General features: G+C 36.5%; 1 protein-coding gene across 4 annotated transcripts in view; it reads right to left on the minus strand.

Moving 5' to 3' along the window:
* The window catches only part of INVS (inversin), a 99,492-nt gene that overhangs the window by 77,820 nt on the left and 3,973 nt on the right, over positions 1-17,699 (minus strand). For 2 of the 4 annotated variants that reach the window (XM_050709194.1, XM_050709195.1), the window contains exons 2-3: positions 15,255-15,426; positions 7,620-7,786 (exon numbers count right to left, since the gene is read on the minus strand). In XM_050709194.1, coding sequence (XP_050565151.1) covers positions 7,620-7,786; positions 15,255-15,360 — 273 coding nt within the window. In that variant the 5' untranslated portion in view covers positions 15,361-15,426. Of the gene's footprint in view, positions 1-7,619; positions 7,787-15,254; positions 15,427-15,701; positions 15,817-17,699 lie in introns of those variants that run through there. The other 2 variants (XM_035550618.2, XM_035550619.2) reach the window with 2 other exon arrangements.

Below are 17,699 nucleotides of genomic sequence, written 5' to 3' on the forward strand. Positions count from 1 at the left end.
CCTAATACCTAGTGTAGCTTGATTTCCCAGAACCTTCTCAGACCAACCATTCCTCTCCCTAGCCTCATGCAAATGAGCCTACCTGACTAACAATGGTTTCTGCAAGATGCTATCTTGTGATATTTTTTTGTGTGTGTGAGTGCAATCAAGTTCCAAAACACCCTGCATATTTCAGTGGTAAAACTGCAAAATTTGAGATGCCCTGTAGCTATATTGGGAACTTGAGCTTCCTTAGAGAAGACCAATACTTTGATTTCAAGATCACTATTTCATACTTCAATATTTTGCTCACTTAGAACAAGATAGGTTTATCCAGAGGCAAATGAAAATATTAATGAAGTCTAAAGCAGATTTTCAGAGACAGATAAGATACCAAAAGAAACCCACAGCTTCTATTTATCACACACACAGAAAAAAAAAAATTCAAAAGACTTCCCTTGTCCTCCCCTCAACTCAACTGGAAAGCTGCTGAATTCCTACCCTAACATTTTAAGAATATTTTTTACGATGTCAGAGTTCATTTAGTAAGTTCCAGCCCTGTACTATCTCTGGCTGTTTTATTCTTGTTCCTCAGTGGTGACAGAGCAACATGCTGAGGGACAATATTGTAAATGAGCTATCTGTAACAATGTGGTTTTAGTTTTTCTTTTTCACTAATCTTTCCCTGCAGTTATTCTTAACCATTACGATTACCTGGCTTACAGCACAGGTCAACAGTAGCATCAGCACAACCGATAGTGAAAAGTATTTGGGAGCATGGGAACTTGTGCTAAACAGTCAGAAAATGAATCATCATTTTCTAGAGTTAGTTTTCTGTTAACCCACTGAACAGGGAGCAGTTCTGCAGTAGTGAAAAATGGGTGGCAGGAAAGGGATGGGCAGGACCAACCCTTCTGATGAAAAACAGTAGCTAGATCAGCATATCTGTAATATAACACATACAAGTCACACACAAGAAACTGTGCCTTCTGTCCCTGAGCATCTTCAGGCTGCATTCACTAGAAAGAACGCTTTGTTTGGGAAATTAAAAAAAAAAACACACCACACATTCGTATCACAGCTTTTGTCTGTGGTTTACTTACACACAAAGGGAACTATAGTCCTGCAAGTAAAAACCACCTCTTCTGGCTGGCTGGCCAACATTCATGTTTCAGACTGCTGTTTATTCAAATTTTTCACATTTAGCCAAATTGTACGTTTGCATGAAAGTATGAAAGACTGACTGTAAAGTTCATTCATACCTCATGAACCTAAATGCACCGAATTAATATATGCTCACTGTGAGGTCTCACTTAAGAGGCAATTTCAGAAAAAGTAACCAGCCTAGGATAAAAAGAACATGAACTGACCACCATCATCTCTGAAAGATGCCATGATTATATATTTATATTCATGACATAAATTGGGAAAGAAAGAAGTGCATGTGTTCTTTTATACAGTTCAGATAATGCCTTATGAATGTTTTAAGAGGATCTACACTACATGCTACAGAGGAACACATTACAGCTCCAGGAAACATATCTGGAAAAAGGTAGCGAGGAAAAAAAATGTATAAATTGCTCCCAGCAAAGTTTTATTCAGGAGCCCTTAATATCAATATATTTTCCTTTGTGAAGAAAGGGGAAATAACATTCTGGATTTGGAGCTCTTGGACTACCTGGACTGTACTCATTAGATAAGACTCGGGAATAATCTTTCATAAAATAAGTGAACTAAAGACTACCTTTTATATTTAATTTTCTTCCATGCCTTATCCTTGCCACAGGCTGTCTTTTCTTACTTCCTTCTTTTCCTGTATGGTTACTGGAGAACATCCAGGAACAATCACTTTTTGCTAGTTTAAGAAAAATTAAGAATCATTAAATTATACATAGCATATATGTTACATATACTTTACACAGAAGTCCTAACTGCATCCTGGACGTACTGTTATTTATCAATAACTGTGTCAGCAAAGAATTTATATAACCTACAGAATATTTAATGCTTTCAGATAATGAAAGGCTTATTTTCCCACCGGGGTAGTATTAATGCTCCCGAAACCAAAAATTAATATCCTCCTGACAGTTAAGCAACCTGATAGATTATTTGAAGTGCATATCATTAGCATCCAACAGCAAAACTATTGAATTTTTTCTTCTATCCTTGTTAACACAAGAGGCTGTGCTTGGGGAATTCATAGAGATAGTTACTTCCCCAGAGTAAACAGATTGCTAATAAGTGAGCATCCTCTGTGAGAAATTCTGAAAGAAGCAGGCCTGTGTTTTTTTGGTTTTTTTTTACATTAAACTGAAATTACTTAATAAAAGATAAATGAAAAAAATCGCATACAGGCAATTTGGGTATGTAGAAACATTTCTGTTCAGAAGTATCACATGTGGGTGTTTTAATTAAGTTGCAGTTTAAGACTAGGAGAAAACTGCTACCACAATGCTTACAAGTGAAAATGAATGTCTGTAGTTAAATTGCAATCTCAGTACACTCATCAGTCTCCACAGCATGTTTATTTCATAATAATCTAAATTCTAGGGTTTTAAAAAGATCTGTACCCACACAGTAATACAGTTCCTCAGTGTGAAATTACTGGCAAATTATGTTAACGATTTTACTTCTGCTGCAAACAGTTGCCATCTCAACTCCCAGCAAATTACACACATGTTCATGAAGTCAAACCATCCTCTGAACCACCTTTGGCAATCATCACAGGTGCACTGCTGCAATATTTTGTATCATTTTTTCTTTATTTAATTTTCTGAAGTGAATGACTTGACCTCTCCCCTTCTTGTTTTGAAGAGTACACTCTTAATACTGCCTGGGACACCCATCCACTTGAAACAGAGACACCAAAACATTTAACCTTAATAATGGAACAGAGGAAAACCCACAGAAGACCAACCAGGTAATCATTTACATGGCCTTCTGCCTACAAAAGACTGAAACAGCTCTATTTTAAGACTGATGAAGAAAACAAAGATAGTATGAAAGATGATGTCAATGAAGAGTTGAAAATTACTTGCTAAAACATATGCTTTGCATGAGATTCGTCTCAATTAAGACATCTACAGCATCAAAAGCTACATTATTAGATGCCTAAAAGGACGATTCAGCTACTCAATGTGTCCTAATGTAGACATCTATACTTTAGGGTGAATGAATTACATCAAGGAATTGCCTACTTCTTTTCATCATTTTTTCACAAAAAATCATCTGGATGACTAGCTTGGCTTTAGATGTCTGCAATATAAATTTCTGCATTTACATGAGATTGTTCTCACCCCATCATCTTACAGATCCACTAATTTATTTTTGTAAGCTCTTTAACAAAGGGGAAACTCGTAGCAGACATGTAAAGCAAAGCATGGAAGACTTATCATTAAGAACATAATTATTATCATTAAGCTACCAATCAGCAAAGGTTACCGTGTCAATGTATAACCACAGTTGATTTCGAAAAGCATTGATATTTCAAGTAGTACTAACAGCTGAAATTTCTGACCCTATCTAATTAACTTCAAGAACTTTCAGCAAAGAAAGCTGTAAGAACACTTAAGCCAAATCTGCTAATAGAGAAAGATGGCTAGGGGAGAATTGTCCCGAATGACATTAATGAAGTCTGAGACAGAGAAATTACAAGAACCCTTTGTTGAGAACCTGATACATCTTCTGAGGTAACTATTGCTTTGTAGATACGCCCCAGTGACAAAAGTCATTTGGACAAAGCATGGCAAGACAAGGATGACATTGTGACTTTGAGTTCTGACACCGCAGTTTCCTCCTGAATTGGTAAAGATGATCTAGATATCAAAACCGCATTAGAGTTGCTGAAGTTATCAGATCACCTTCGCTTTTTACCTTTGCCAGCCCCTTGGATCTGAAAGAAGATGGAATAGCATGGGTCGGTCTTCCTAGCTACGCCATCAGAAATATTTTTGTCAGAGACCATAAACAGTATTTATATCAAGCACAGAACCTTTGATACTGTTTACTGACATCCAAAGCAAAATAGAGCTATTTTTGACACCTCACAGTTCTGAAAGATGGCTTCTAGGACACCTGTGGGACAAGGAAAAGCACTTGAGTGCACCAAAATACCTGGGAGATAACCACGTAACTACAAATAACAAAGTAACTACTTAAAAAGGAATTAGAGGTGCCATTAAAAAATACTAAATGATAAGGAACTACTGAGAGACTATCACATCCGATAATGTTTTCTATGACTATATGGGCAATGCCGTAATTTCTACCTTTAATTTAGGAAGAACTTCGCATTATCAAATGAGGATTTTGTATGCTGGATTTTGTTGTTAGCATTTTTTCCCTATTCGAAGGAGAGGAAGAGATGCTTTTATGAAGTAAAATCTTGCAGTTTTAATAAAAGTAAGATGTAATAGAGACCTGGTATGTACATATGTGTATGTACACACACACACCAATTACAGCCAGGTTTGTAAATCCCATAGGTGTAGCCAGAAATTAGACGTGTAAGTCATGCATGCTATTACATGGTCCAGAAGGGGCAGACAAGACTACCCAGTGACAGCGGAGTGATGTTTCACCTGCATATTTAAGTCTTATCCAACCAGAATCCCATCCTAGAGAAGAAAGACAATTACAGTGCAATTCATTTAACTTAATACTGATGATTTGTGATTGAAGTCACATGATTACATTCAACATATACAAAATCTGATTATTAACCAAAAATTCCAAGGAAATTAAAAAGACTACCATGTAACAGGAACCACACTGAGGAAAGAAAGGGAGGGAAGAAGGAATCCTATGTAGGAACTAGATTAAGTAATAATTTTTCTAGAAAAAATATAGTCAATTTTAATCACAGGACAACAATTTGAGCCTCAACTTTTATGTAAACCTAGAAGATAATTGCTACGTGGTATATTGTTTTTCTTATCCGTAGGCCAGACAAGGTTTGGAGTCACAAAGCAAGAGGAAACAAAGATGAAGAAAATTCCTTTTCAACAAACTGCACATGCCAGAATTTGGACAAGCAAATGCAAAGAGATTTAAAAATAAAAACTATAACAGCCAGGCAGAAGGTCCTTGACCACTGCTTGTCCTGCTGCAAATGCTGTTACTCTGGTCTCATAGGTAAAAAATTAAAATTAGGAGGCAACTTAAGTGCAAACAGGACCATGAATCTCCAAGCAATGTGATTCTAAACATCTTATTATACCTATGACTAAAATTCATAGAACCACAGAATGGTTTGGGTTGGAAGGGACCTTAAAGCCCACCCAGTTCCAACCCCCTGCCATGGGCAGGGGGACACCTCCCACCAGACCAGGTTGCCGAAAGTCCCATCCAACCTGGCCTTGAGCACCTCCAGGGATGGGGCATCCACAGCTTCTCTGGGCAGCCTGTGCCGTGCCTCACCACCCTCTGGGTAAAGAATTTCCTCTTTATATCTAGTCTAAATTTATCCTCTTTTAGTTTAAAGCCATTACTCCTTGTCCTATGACTCCACTCCCCAACAAAGAGTCCCTCCCCAGCTTTCCTGTAGGCCCCCTTTCACCAGACATTTTGAAAGTCACGTAAATCGGTTTTTGAAGGAACACAGGACAGGACTGACTAATTCACCAAGCTGAACACAACAAAAACTACAGAGTGGCCTTGATAAATGTATAGCTTCGTGATTAACCAACATTGACAATAAAATTGAAAAATCTGTGATCTCATACATTTTTCTTTTTTCTGCCTGAAGGCCAACATTCAGTATTGGTTACAGAAGAAAATCTCAGCATTCACTTTGGGAAAAAAAAATTGTGAGAGGATACCATAAACCAAAAGTATCAAAGAGGAATAAGAAGAACGCAAAACATTAATTAAATAACCAAAACTGTATGGAACATGAAGTTGTTTTGAATTTAAATTTTATATATTTTACAGAAGGCATTCATGACCAAAATGCATATATTATAATGTTAATAAGGAAAGGCTGAAGACACACATGAAATTTTAATTTCATATGCTGACATCAATAGTGAGTAAGTGCTCAGAAGGCATAGAATGCAGTTTTATAGTACAGCTAAGTCAGACAAATGAAAAGCAGCTGCAAGGGCTGTCTCCTGACCACTTTTTGCCACCCTAGCACTATGATAGCACAAGCACTTATGTGGCTAGATGGTGGAACACACATTAAGCACTAAGTGGGTGACTGCATAAAATCTTCTGTTAAAATAGCAGAAGGTAAAGATGGTACCTCTTTTTACAGCTGCATTGCCAACAGAAAACACATCTAACATGGTCCAAGTGTCACATGGACCAAACTGCCCCTTCACGATTGCAGCATGACAAAGGAACCAAGGAGCATGTGTAATTAATTGATATTACACTAAGGCAAAATATCTCTTGCCTTGAACAGCTGTAATACAAATATCCACCATATAAACATATAGACAAAGATTTAAGCAAGAAAATACGTTGTTTTAATATGCTAAAATGTATTTTAAAAATCTGGAAAATTTAATTTATAAAGTTTTGTCTTTAATATGATTAAAACATTCCTTTGCTCATCACGTTATAAAATATAAAGCCAATATAACCAGGCAACTGGTCATATAACCTTATAGCAATTTTAAAAGCCTCTGACATTTCTCCTCACTAAATACTGTGACCATACCATAGCTACATTTACATAAACCTGACTAAAATAAACACAAAAAAGTAGGGTATATTAGGAAGTATATAAAACAGTTGAACAACGTGGATGATTATGGACAGGTGACAAGTTATTAAAAATAGATGTTCGCTACAAAACTCAAGGCAGTTGCTAACTTGTAACAAAAGGCAGCTTACATGATCAAAACAACTCCAGCTTTTGAACAGTTAATGCTTTAAACACAGTATAAAAGTAATATAGTAAATAAGAAGATGTTTCTTTCAAATTTGAATTTTTAATTTCTCTGTAGACTCTGTTTCATAATTTATGAACTCACATCTTGACTAGCTTGACAACCCACCTTTGGCTGCTTCTTTTTCCCTTCTTTCTCCTCCCCTCCCTCAGCAGTTTGCTTATTCTCCTGTGACTGTAGACACTTCCCCCAGTACTAAACACACAGAAGCTACTGCAGCTCTGAAATTATACTTTAAATTCCCTTTTATTGTTAAAATCTTCCTTTAGCACCTCTTCACTGGGACAATGTAATAGGACAGTATTATAGACTGAAATTGTAGAAGGAAAAACAAATAGTAAAGCATTTCCTTCCTGGTCCTGGCACTGATTTTTTTTCTGTAGCCGTGGCATTCTCAGCCATGGCATGAACAGTTAAAAATACACGTTATTATATCCACTGAAATAAATGGTGACATCCTAAGAAGTATGAGAGCATACAGAATCCAGTCTTAGAAATGTCTATTCCAAAATAGACAAAGCCCATTTTTCCTAGAGTATGAGTTCTTAAAAACATCAGTGAACTGTCTCTTCAGACAGCTACAATTACGCTGATTAAATATATGTAGTTCAGCATTATTGACCTCTTACAATAATGAAAGCCTCTAAAAACACTAGAAGCTTATTCAATACAAGAAAATCTCCTCTATACCTGTTGCGAATGCCTTAAGTTTCTATAACAGCAGAGCACTTCTTATGCAATTACCTTTTGTGCAGCAAGATGGAGAGCAGTTCTTCGGCTACGATCAGCTCTGTTAACATCTGCTCCAGCCTTCAGCAAAGCCTCTGCACAGTCCAGCCTGTCAGCCAACACACAGTACATAAGAGGAGTTCTTCCAAACTGGTCCTCTTTATCTTTCAGCTCAGAGTTTCCTAAAAAATAAATATATACATAAAACAAATAACGCTACAGATATCTAACTAAAAGTAGTACTTTTTTATTAAAGGACACTTTCAAGTAAAATAGTACTTTTATTATAAATGAACAGGATGAGCAAACTAACAGAGTATGACATAAAAACAAAGTTATTACTTTTCGCCTTATTTTTTACCAACATTTACAGGACATTTCAAAATATATTGACAGTAAAATGTACACCTAGAAAACACCAACTCCACAAATACACCTACTACCAGTAACTTTCTGCAGTGGCAGAATTATAAATTGTTTTAGAATAGTTATAAAGAGCTTGGCTGTAAAGGTTACTTAAAAATATCAAGAGTAAGTAAACCAAGAGTCTTTCTGAAGCCTGTAAACACTGTAACTAAAATGAGCTTTGAAGCCTATTTACTGCAGTGTTTATTTAAAAAGCATAAAGATGACAATATTGCATCAATACCATTATTTACTTCATAGTTCATTATGAAAGGAAACTACAAAAAATATTTGTTGATCTTTCTTGAATTTATATGGTTAGCAAGGCAGCAATTAGGGTAAATAAGAAGTCTGAGGTATCATTAAAAAAATTATTCACTGTATTCCTATTCAGAGTCCAAAAAAAATTTACAGTGTGCATCCCCCACTACAAAGTTTCATATTTCTATAACATCACCACAAAGAAATTAGCACCTATAAATTCTCAGTATCAACTGTTCTACACATTCCAATGCTAAATACATCTCCCACATGGGAATGTCATCTACGGTTACTCAAGGAACACTGAATTTTTACAGGTAAGTTCATGTTTCTTTTTAAATATTCCCTTGTTTGCATGATTGTTGATGCTTTGAAAGAACTCCAGCAGAGTAATAATGCTCTTTCTTTACAGGAATCTCCACTCCCCCCAGCATATTATACTTATCTACATATCCAGTAATTGTATTCTTAATTATAATTTCAGTTGATCCACTTAGTAGAAGAGTCAAGCAGATTGATACTCCCCTCGATCCCTATTTAAAGATTAACATTTGTTCCCTACCAACCAAGCCTCTCACCAAAAAAAAACCACTGTTAAGCATGCTATTACCAGTTACAGCAATCATTCGCTCTCTTGCTTCATTTCTGAGTTCCTTTAAAACTGTTGAGTGAATACCAGGTAGAGCTGATGATTCATCCTGTAATACCTTCTCTTGCTTAGAGACTGTGATTTGCATGGAGAAAAGCCCTTCTGCTCTGTAAAAAAATAACCTTTCAGGAACCTTTCTAAGCTCTTCTATGAATGCAGATGCAGAAAAATTAATTTTGTTCTTCATCTATGTCTTTGTCTTCTTTGACTCCCCCATCATCTTGACAATCTACTAGAGCTACATGTCATGCTCAACATTAAGCAAGTTTTATAATTAATTTTTATGCCTCTAGCAAGTTGTTCCTAAAGAAAAAAAAATATTTTTTTTACGTCTATCTTCCACAGACGCAAATTATGCTTTTCGAAGGACACCTTCTTGCTTTCAACATCCACCCTCACACTGCTGCTTAGCCATGCTTACTTCCCCTTGACCTTCCTAAACTGTTTCTTTTAAGAAGTGATTTTCCATTTGCTTCAAGTTGAAAGCAAGGAGTTTACTCTTCAGACTCATATTTGGATTCTTCTTAACAAGTGTTTTTATTTTAAGGTGCTTCCCCGTTTTTAGAGTTACCATATGTATCAGATTGCTGTTGCTTATGCATGCACACTCTCGTCAAGGGTTACAAAATCTCTCTCAGTAGCATTCTGATACAGGTCCTACACAATGATCAGGATCAACTCAAGAGCTGGTCCTGTTGTGGATTCACCAAAATCTCACTTGTCAACTCCTCAATGATTCCTAACAATTTAGTTTTAGGATCGGATCCTCAAATTTACCCAACACAGGAGAGTAACCTTCACTGCCATTGTGCTTCCTGTCAGTTCAGGCTCTCCGATCTGCCTTAGCACGTCAGACACTTCACCCTCTGGCTGGAGGGAGAGCAAGAGAATGTTAACATGGTAATTTCTTTCTTAGACTTGAAATCATTACTTTTTTTTGTCTTTTAATCTTGATTTATATGGTCATTTATTAATTTTCTTCAAAATCAAGATTTCTTTTCTGCTTTGGTTTTCAAATGTGTATCACCACTCTTTCACCTACATGGCTTCCACTGATGTATCAGAACACAAAGTATACAGAAAAAATTGTTATCCACATTGATGCCTTCCCTTCCACAAATCTTATATTCTTACTGCATTATCAATAGCCTCATTTAATACATGCCATCTCCTTCTCCCGTCTCATTTTTTAGACTTCTACCGTGTATATATTTGTTTTGTATTTCTATGCAACTTCAACCTGTTTGAATAGGATGCTATCTTTTCCTACTGTATTATTACCTCCCTGAGGATACAGAATAGCTATGATTCCACCTTCTGTAGATAAGCCACTGGGAACTGCATATACCCTAGACAGCTTTCCTCTTATTTTTTTTTTCCCTTTAGAAATTTTCACATAATGAACATAACAGCTGAGTCTCAGATTTTCAGTAAACAAATGACCAAATATGTTATTCTTCAGAAGAAAAAAACAAAAACAAAAACACAAATAATAAACCAAGTAATGGAAAGTTGTATTTGTAAACTTATACATGAATTTTTTTTCCAGTTGGGCCACATATAAAAGCTACATAAGAAGTTGGTCTGAACTTTGTTTAGAACGGAGAAGATAAAGTATTGCTTCTACCCTACTCATTACTCTTTACATCAAAACAGAAGACATTAAAAAAGTTTATTTTTATGGTAGCATATTTAAAAGTGATTTTAAGACTTTCAAAAATATAGTTTCTAATGTTTCTAAAGGAGAGTTAAAAGCTAAATTGAAAGGTCTTTGATTATTATTTGTTCTATTATATATAACTACATTTTGTCATGAAAAAATAAATAGGCAATGTAATTTTACTAATACTACATACATAGTTGATACTGTCTTTAAATTCTGATTTTTAACCAAAACTTTGAGAAAAAAAGCACTTGTATTTAAATATTCATTTAATTGTTACCTCAATTTCATTTCTGAAGCCCATAATTCTTTACTTCTGCTCAAAAATGTTGTACTCTTTATTAAGCGCATTAGAAAGCACTACACAGAAAGGAATATCACTTTTTTAATTAATATCATGTTCATTAGGAAAATAATTCGACATGTAACATGAGTTAAACAAGGGAATACAACTTTTTTTTTTTTAATCTTCCTTAACTTGTAAACATTTTTGCTAGGTTTTATTCCAAAGTATTACAATTTCATTGTACAATTACAATTTCAAGGTAATTCTTTCCTCTACTAGAAAAAAACAAACCAAACAAACAGTATTTTAAGATTTATATATTGTGAAGCTGTTGATGTCTTACATCTCAATATTTTAGCTAACAATAAATGCTTTTTTTCAAATTTATACCTTTGCTATTTTACAAAGAATACTACAGAAAAATCAAAGCCAGTTATGAACAGCCGCGCAGCCCTGTGCAGCAACGTACACAAAATGAGTTCCAAATCATAACCTAGCATGGCACTGATCCCAACAAACATGCCAGTTCCTCTAGCTAATGAAGTATAGTTCTTCCAGTATTAGTAGTTCAGTCTGACAATTTAGACATCACTATATTCCACTGCTCAGTGTTAACAGAGCCTCAATGTCTTAAATATACTGAAGTTGATGGGACTTGCACAATCAGGTACATTTTTAAGAAGAAATATGAAAACTTGCATTTCTCTCGATCAGACACATGTACGTGGCTTATGCTCACATGACACTTGTTCTTAACTCAGCAGTTAAATCTCCAATTCCAAGTTGCCTTTCTGTTATATGTTAGAGGATATACAGAATGTAGAGACTAAAAGAAATGGGTGAAGATATGAGTAGCAAAAATGGCCTAAAGCTCAAGTACAGCCCTGCCCAAATGGAGCAACAGACATCTGTTTTCCCCTCCAGCTCCCAAATGGTGATGTAGCTGATGACAAAGGGTTTCCATGACTGCATACAGTCTGAGTAAAAAATGAGCAAGACTTTCAAAACTTGATGCCAGTGATTTGACTGCTTTTTTAAGGTAAACAAACTATTCTCAGCTAGCAACAGGTTTCTTTTTTATTATTTTCTTTGCTTGCAAGCCTCTATAGGGCCCTTAGAATGGTGAGTCCTCTGGGTTTTTCACTGAAGGGACCTCTCTGTGCTCAGGGTAAGAGAGAGGACAAGGATCAGGAGCTACTCTATCACCTGCAGGTGCTAAGGGGGCTTAGCACAAAAAGCACAGATAACCTTCTAAATATTTACACGTTGGGGTAATTAAAATGTGCTGTGTCAAAATTAAATTCTCTTCCACATGCCTGCCTAATGAAGTTTGTTTCATCCCTCCCTCTTCATGAACAACACCTTCACCCCACCCCACCCATATTACGCATTTCACAATCTGGTTGCCAACAGAGGTCAGGAACACCATGGGATTGAGCAACCCAGTTCTGAAATTTAACTCCCACATTCAGACCTCACTGCTTCCTCACAGGCTATGCAAGCAGTCACATCAGACACTAACATCTCTCCGTGTTCTTCATACCATAGCAGGAGTAAGAGAGGATAGGAGGAGGACCTGAATTCTGCTTTATTTTTAAAAGACAGATCATCTCCTGTATCCTGCAGGAATCATGCCTTTTGTAATACCTGACTTGAGGTTTATTCAAGCTCCCCCACTGCAGAATATGGAAGAGAAGCAGAGAGAAGAATCAAACAAAAGCATGGAACTGCATAGTTGCAACTGAGACTGTATAATTAACATTTAAACTAAAGCATCGTATCAGATATTTAAAAAACACTTGTATCGGAGTGGTACATAATAATGGTTGTAGAATGAGTAGTTGGACTGAATGGACATTTGAGTATAAATGCCTATTACACATATTCCTGTGTTCTTATGAACAACTAGAGAACTGGATGCATCTTCCCTGAACTCTACATAAAAGTGTTAAATGCAAAATGACCCTCCAAACACAAAACTAACTTTTGCTCCCTTTTTGTCTAAGATTAAAATCATACAGATGGGTTGTAATACTGCAGGCAATGTTAATTAAAGACATGTTCAGTGTTGTAAAACAAAACAAAAAAAACCTGAAAATACTGTCAGTATTCCCCAAAGCCTTAGATCATACAATTCCAGAACAATGTCATACAGTACTTGTCAACTCACTTAATGCAAAGACTTAGCATATGGATTATGCAATAAATACTTGGCGTATACTGTGCTTTATGGTATTTAACCTATAAGCCGTTTAAACACTCCTGCATCAGTACTGGTTAGCATAAAGGGACAGTTTGTTCCAAAATCCCTTTCTCTTTCTTCTAACCTTTCTAACCTTTTGTTTTTGTCTATTTATGCTCATTAACTGGTACAGGATGTCAAAAAGAAGATAGTATCTAAGGCACACTGTATTATTTCAAACACCTGCTACTTTAAAATTACACCTTACTGGTGAGGGGGGCAGATTACATATGTGTCCATATTTATGAATGATAGGAAAATACAGCGTATATGTTTGTGTACAGTCACACATGCCTCATCAAGCTGCAGCAGGTGGGAAAAGAAGTAACTATCAAACAGAGGAGAGAGGCTGCTATTTTCCTAAGAGAGAGTTTAATCAAATTCTATGCCCCTCCTATGTCGGCAGCCAAAAAGGGAAAACTCAGATGAAAATAATGAATCTATTCCCTCCCGAAAAGAAGGTGAAAGAGAGACTTCATCTTCCTGGATATACTGCTATCAGCATAATCCGACGCAAAGGCAAACTGTGTTAGCATCATGTTGTTAAGCAATCCAGCACACGCACACGACACTGATGTACTGTCCTGAATTATATGATGCTGCTAAGTGCAGTCATCGAGTTCAGTGAATAGAGCCAATTCCTCAATTTACTTCTGGCATTGAGTTATACTTTCAACAGTGCCTGGTAAACAGCTAAAAATATTACTCTGATGCATTCTTCTTCTGCTAGGCAATACTTCTTGCTTTTGCCCAGACAGGACAAGAAAAGTCTGTGTCATATCCTGTCAAGACATAACAAAGCGCAAGAGCCAAATTCTGCCATTAGAGCAAAGACTGCAAGGATCACGTAGTTTTTTCTCCCATGTACAAATAACACATAGCATTTTTATTTTGTTGCTGCATGATCATCTTTAGAAGTAGAGTGATTTTCATATCTGTTTCTAATGTCTGTTTTGCAGTATATTTGACAAGGTATACCAGCAATACAAAAGTACTTCTTCCTTTGTGTTTTCAAAATATGTCATTTGGCTGTGAGATTAATAAAAACACACTGAAGTTAGCAAAATCTTTCTTGTCACTTCTGATTGTTAGCCAGGATTTTAAAGCTCAGACCTTCTCCCCTCTACGTGCAGGCAGAGAACTTCTAAAAACATGTATTTAAAGTAGTTGCATCCCACAGATTTCTAGAAGCATCTGCATATCGACTGCCCAGCTGTTGTTTATAAAATGTTCCACAAACATTGGTTTGTTGGTTTAAGGTGATTACCATCAAGTCCATTATAGCCATTAAAACTGACAGTTCATGGCATAAATATAGAGTAAGTTTTTTTTATTATTATTATTATTTCACAGTCATTCACCCTCACCAAGCTTCAGGAAGGGAATTTTCATATAGGCTGAACAAACAAAACTTTCACAGTATCAGCTGGAATTGTATTTAATCAGAAATGCTGAAAACCATAGTCTTCATCAGGGCAGCCTTCCAAATGTGTCTAAGATTGTTTTTGGAACTCAGAACATACACCGCTTTTGAAAACTACTAACCTAGAATGACCTACCAGCTCCTGGGCAGAGAGGGAAGGTGAAATCTTGGGATTTTTAATGGATGGGAATTTTTAAACTTCAGCTTCCATAGGGCTAGACTCTTTCCTTCACTTTAATTTCTCTCAAGAAACATTAGTGTATGAGCATCGAAGTAACAAACAGGGCTTATTTCGTCCCACGATTCTAAGCAGCGACAAGACTCAATTAACTATACAAATCAACAGGAAAAAAAAGTTTATCAAATTTTACAAAAAAAAAAATCAATAATTCTAAAAAAAATAAGGATATGCAGCCAAAATATTTCAGCCCAGAGCACTTCTCCAGAATTTTAAATTCCCTGAAATAGGAGTCCTGAATAAATCTTCTGGGTGCATCACTTACCAATTTTCTATTTTATTTCACTTGGAAGTACCAATCAAAGGCAACAGTTAATAATAAATGGTCAGAAAAATCAGTCTTATTTTCAATACTACATTTATTCTAGAAATACATATAATCAAGAAACAAAAACATATCTTAAGGATCAGAGCAATAAGCCAAACCCAAAAGCCTCAGTCTTGAAGCAGTCATCAAAATGCACCTACAACGAAAACATTTACCTGCTATTAGCTTTTGGAGGGTACTCTTATCTCCATTAACAGCAGCGGCATGCACTTCAGATGCTAATGAGGAACCACTGAAGAGGCAGTTTGCTGAAATATTCATACTCTTTCAAGGTATTATCATAGGTCAGGTCTGCACCACCAGCATTTTTTTTGTAAGAATTCAGTTCTACGAAAAAGAAAGAAATACAACTGAATTGATATAATGCTAAAATGACTCAAACAATGCTAAAGAAAATAAACCATCCCATTAAAAAGACAGGATAGAACAAACACATTTATATTTCATGGATTAAATCTACCCCTAGGCAAGATTCAAACAGAAAAAGCCTATATTGAGGCTATATATAAATTACAGTTTTGTTGCCTTCAACATAAATTTCAGTCAATAAGCTTTGCAAAAGTCTGCAAATAGGATAGTGCTTATCTACAAATTCAACAGACCCTTCTTCAGAGTGCTGACATGCACGCTTCAGTTCAATAATCAGTGAAGTTTGTTATCAGGTATCGACTTGATATAGTCCAGTACTTGCTACCTGGTGGCCGTCTGCCATAACAGCCTGTGAACATATGCACGACAAAGTTTACAACCAGAAGTAGTATCTTTTATTTGACCAAGCAGTACAACCAAAGTAATCAGACCAGCTTTCTAGATCCTGAGCCTTCTTCAAGCCTGAACAGAAGCAGAAAAATATGTGTAAGAAAAGCCACAATGAATCAGATCAAAAGCCTGGTCCTAAATCTTGTCTCAAACTGGCCAATGCCAAAAAACAGGGTTAATATATGTATGATTTCATTCTTCCTTTCTAAATCTTCTCCCAACCTATAATTATCTCTAGCTAAATCACTTCCTGAAGTGGACTTGATTTTTGCATATTTAGAACTCAGCAAATTCTGTTCATTTTCTTCAACGAATGTCTCTTCTATAAACTTGCCTAGTCTCCTCTTAAGCTTATGTAAACCTTGAGCACCCACTGGAAAGGAGTTCTGCAGCACAACCAAGCCCTGTGTGGATGAACTGCTGTCCTTCATCTATCTTGAGCTGGCTCTTGGCATTTGAAGACCCTTATCCCATGTACTGGAAGGGAAAGTAAACAAACAGTTCTTATCCGCTGGTAATTATTTTACATGTCTGTAGTATATCTTCCACAACCATATCTTCCTTTACCTGAAGGAGTTGTACTTTATTTAGGTCTTCCCCAAGCAGAAGCTTTTCTGTATGTATGACCATTTTATTTGGACCTTTTTATGGTTCTGTTATATCCACTCCCCTTGAGATGTAAAGCAAACTCCACTAGGTATTCAAGATGTAGAAAAAAATTGGATTTACGATGGTAGGATGGCATTCTCTTCCTTCTTCTCTATTTCCTTCCTAAATCATGTTTAATACACTTGCCTTCCTAGTCTCTTTTGAACCAGAATTGCTATCTTCACTGAACCACCAGTGCCTCAAGATAATGATCAGCTCAGGTCTGCACTGTATTTCAGAATGCTTGAAAACTTGTTGATTTTCTCCAAAATTATCAAACAGCTGAACTTCTACCTTCAAATCTTACCACAGTTAACACTGTCTACAGAATTCTGGGAAATTTTCACCTCAAAAAATCGTGAGCCACAACATGAAGTTCATCATTCATAAGAAATAAAATGCCTTACCTTCCAACCCCTCTACCCACAAAAACTAGCAGTGGTGTGACTAGAGAAGCACGAGATCCTGGTCTGCCTGCATACACATACTAGAACTCCTCAGTGCTCCCTTGTCTGTATTCACAAATCCACCTCTGCTTCCTGTTGGTGACTCCAGAACCAAGCTGTAAATGTGGTATTGCCTAATGATCTCACTTAAAGAACATGCATTACAGAAACATGCATTCTACCAATGGCCCACCAGACTTTTAATTTTAAAAAAATATATATATATATCCCCAAACCTAACTTTTGTTGCAGGCACCCCTATAAAATGATTTCAGGAATCACCCTAGTCCCCTACCCAACAATCAACTTGCCAACACCAAGCATGCACGGCATTTGTACCTCTCTGAAGTGACCGGCTGCGAGAGTGCAACAATTATTTGCATGAGGAAGAGCTCCTTATAACTTTAGGAAAGTATTTTTCCTCATGAATAGTTCTGGATCCATTTCTGGTCATCTGAAACCTATGTAACAATGTGCTTCTGTCCTGCAGCTCTCCTCTTCCACTGCAAACCTCACCAGAATGTGACAACATTTGGTATCTCTTGAAGTCATGAATGCTTCCTTCCTTTCCAGTGAACCTCTCTACATTTCAGAAAAAACACCAAACATTTTTTGCATGCTTACTTTACCACATAACTAGGTGATCACTCAGAGGGTGGTGAGGCACTGGCACAAGCTGCCCAGAGAAGCTGTGGATGCCCCAGCCCTGGAAGTGTTCAAGGCCTGGCTGGATGGGGCTTTGGGCAA

Source organism: Cygnus atratus, chromosome 2 (genome assembly GCF_013377495.2).
Source record: "Cygnus atratus isolate AKBS03 ecotype Queensland, Australia chromosome 2, CAtr_DNAZoo_HiC_assembly, whole genome shotgun sequence".
NCBI classification, from domain to species: domain Eukaryota; kingdom Metazoa; phylum Chordata; class Aves; order Anseriformes; family Anatidae; genus Cygnus; species Cygnus atratus.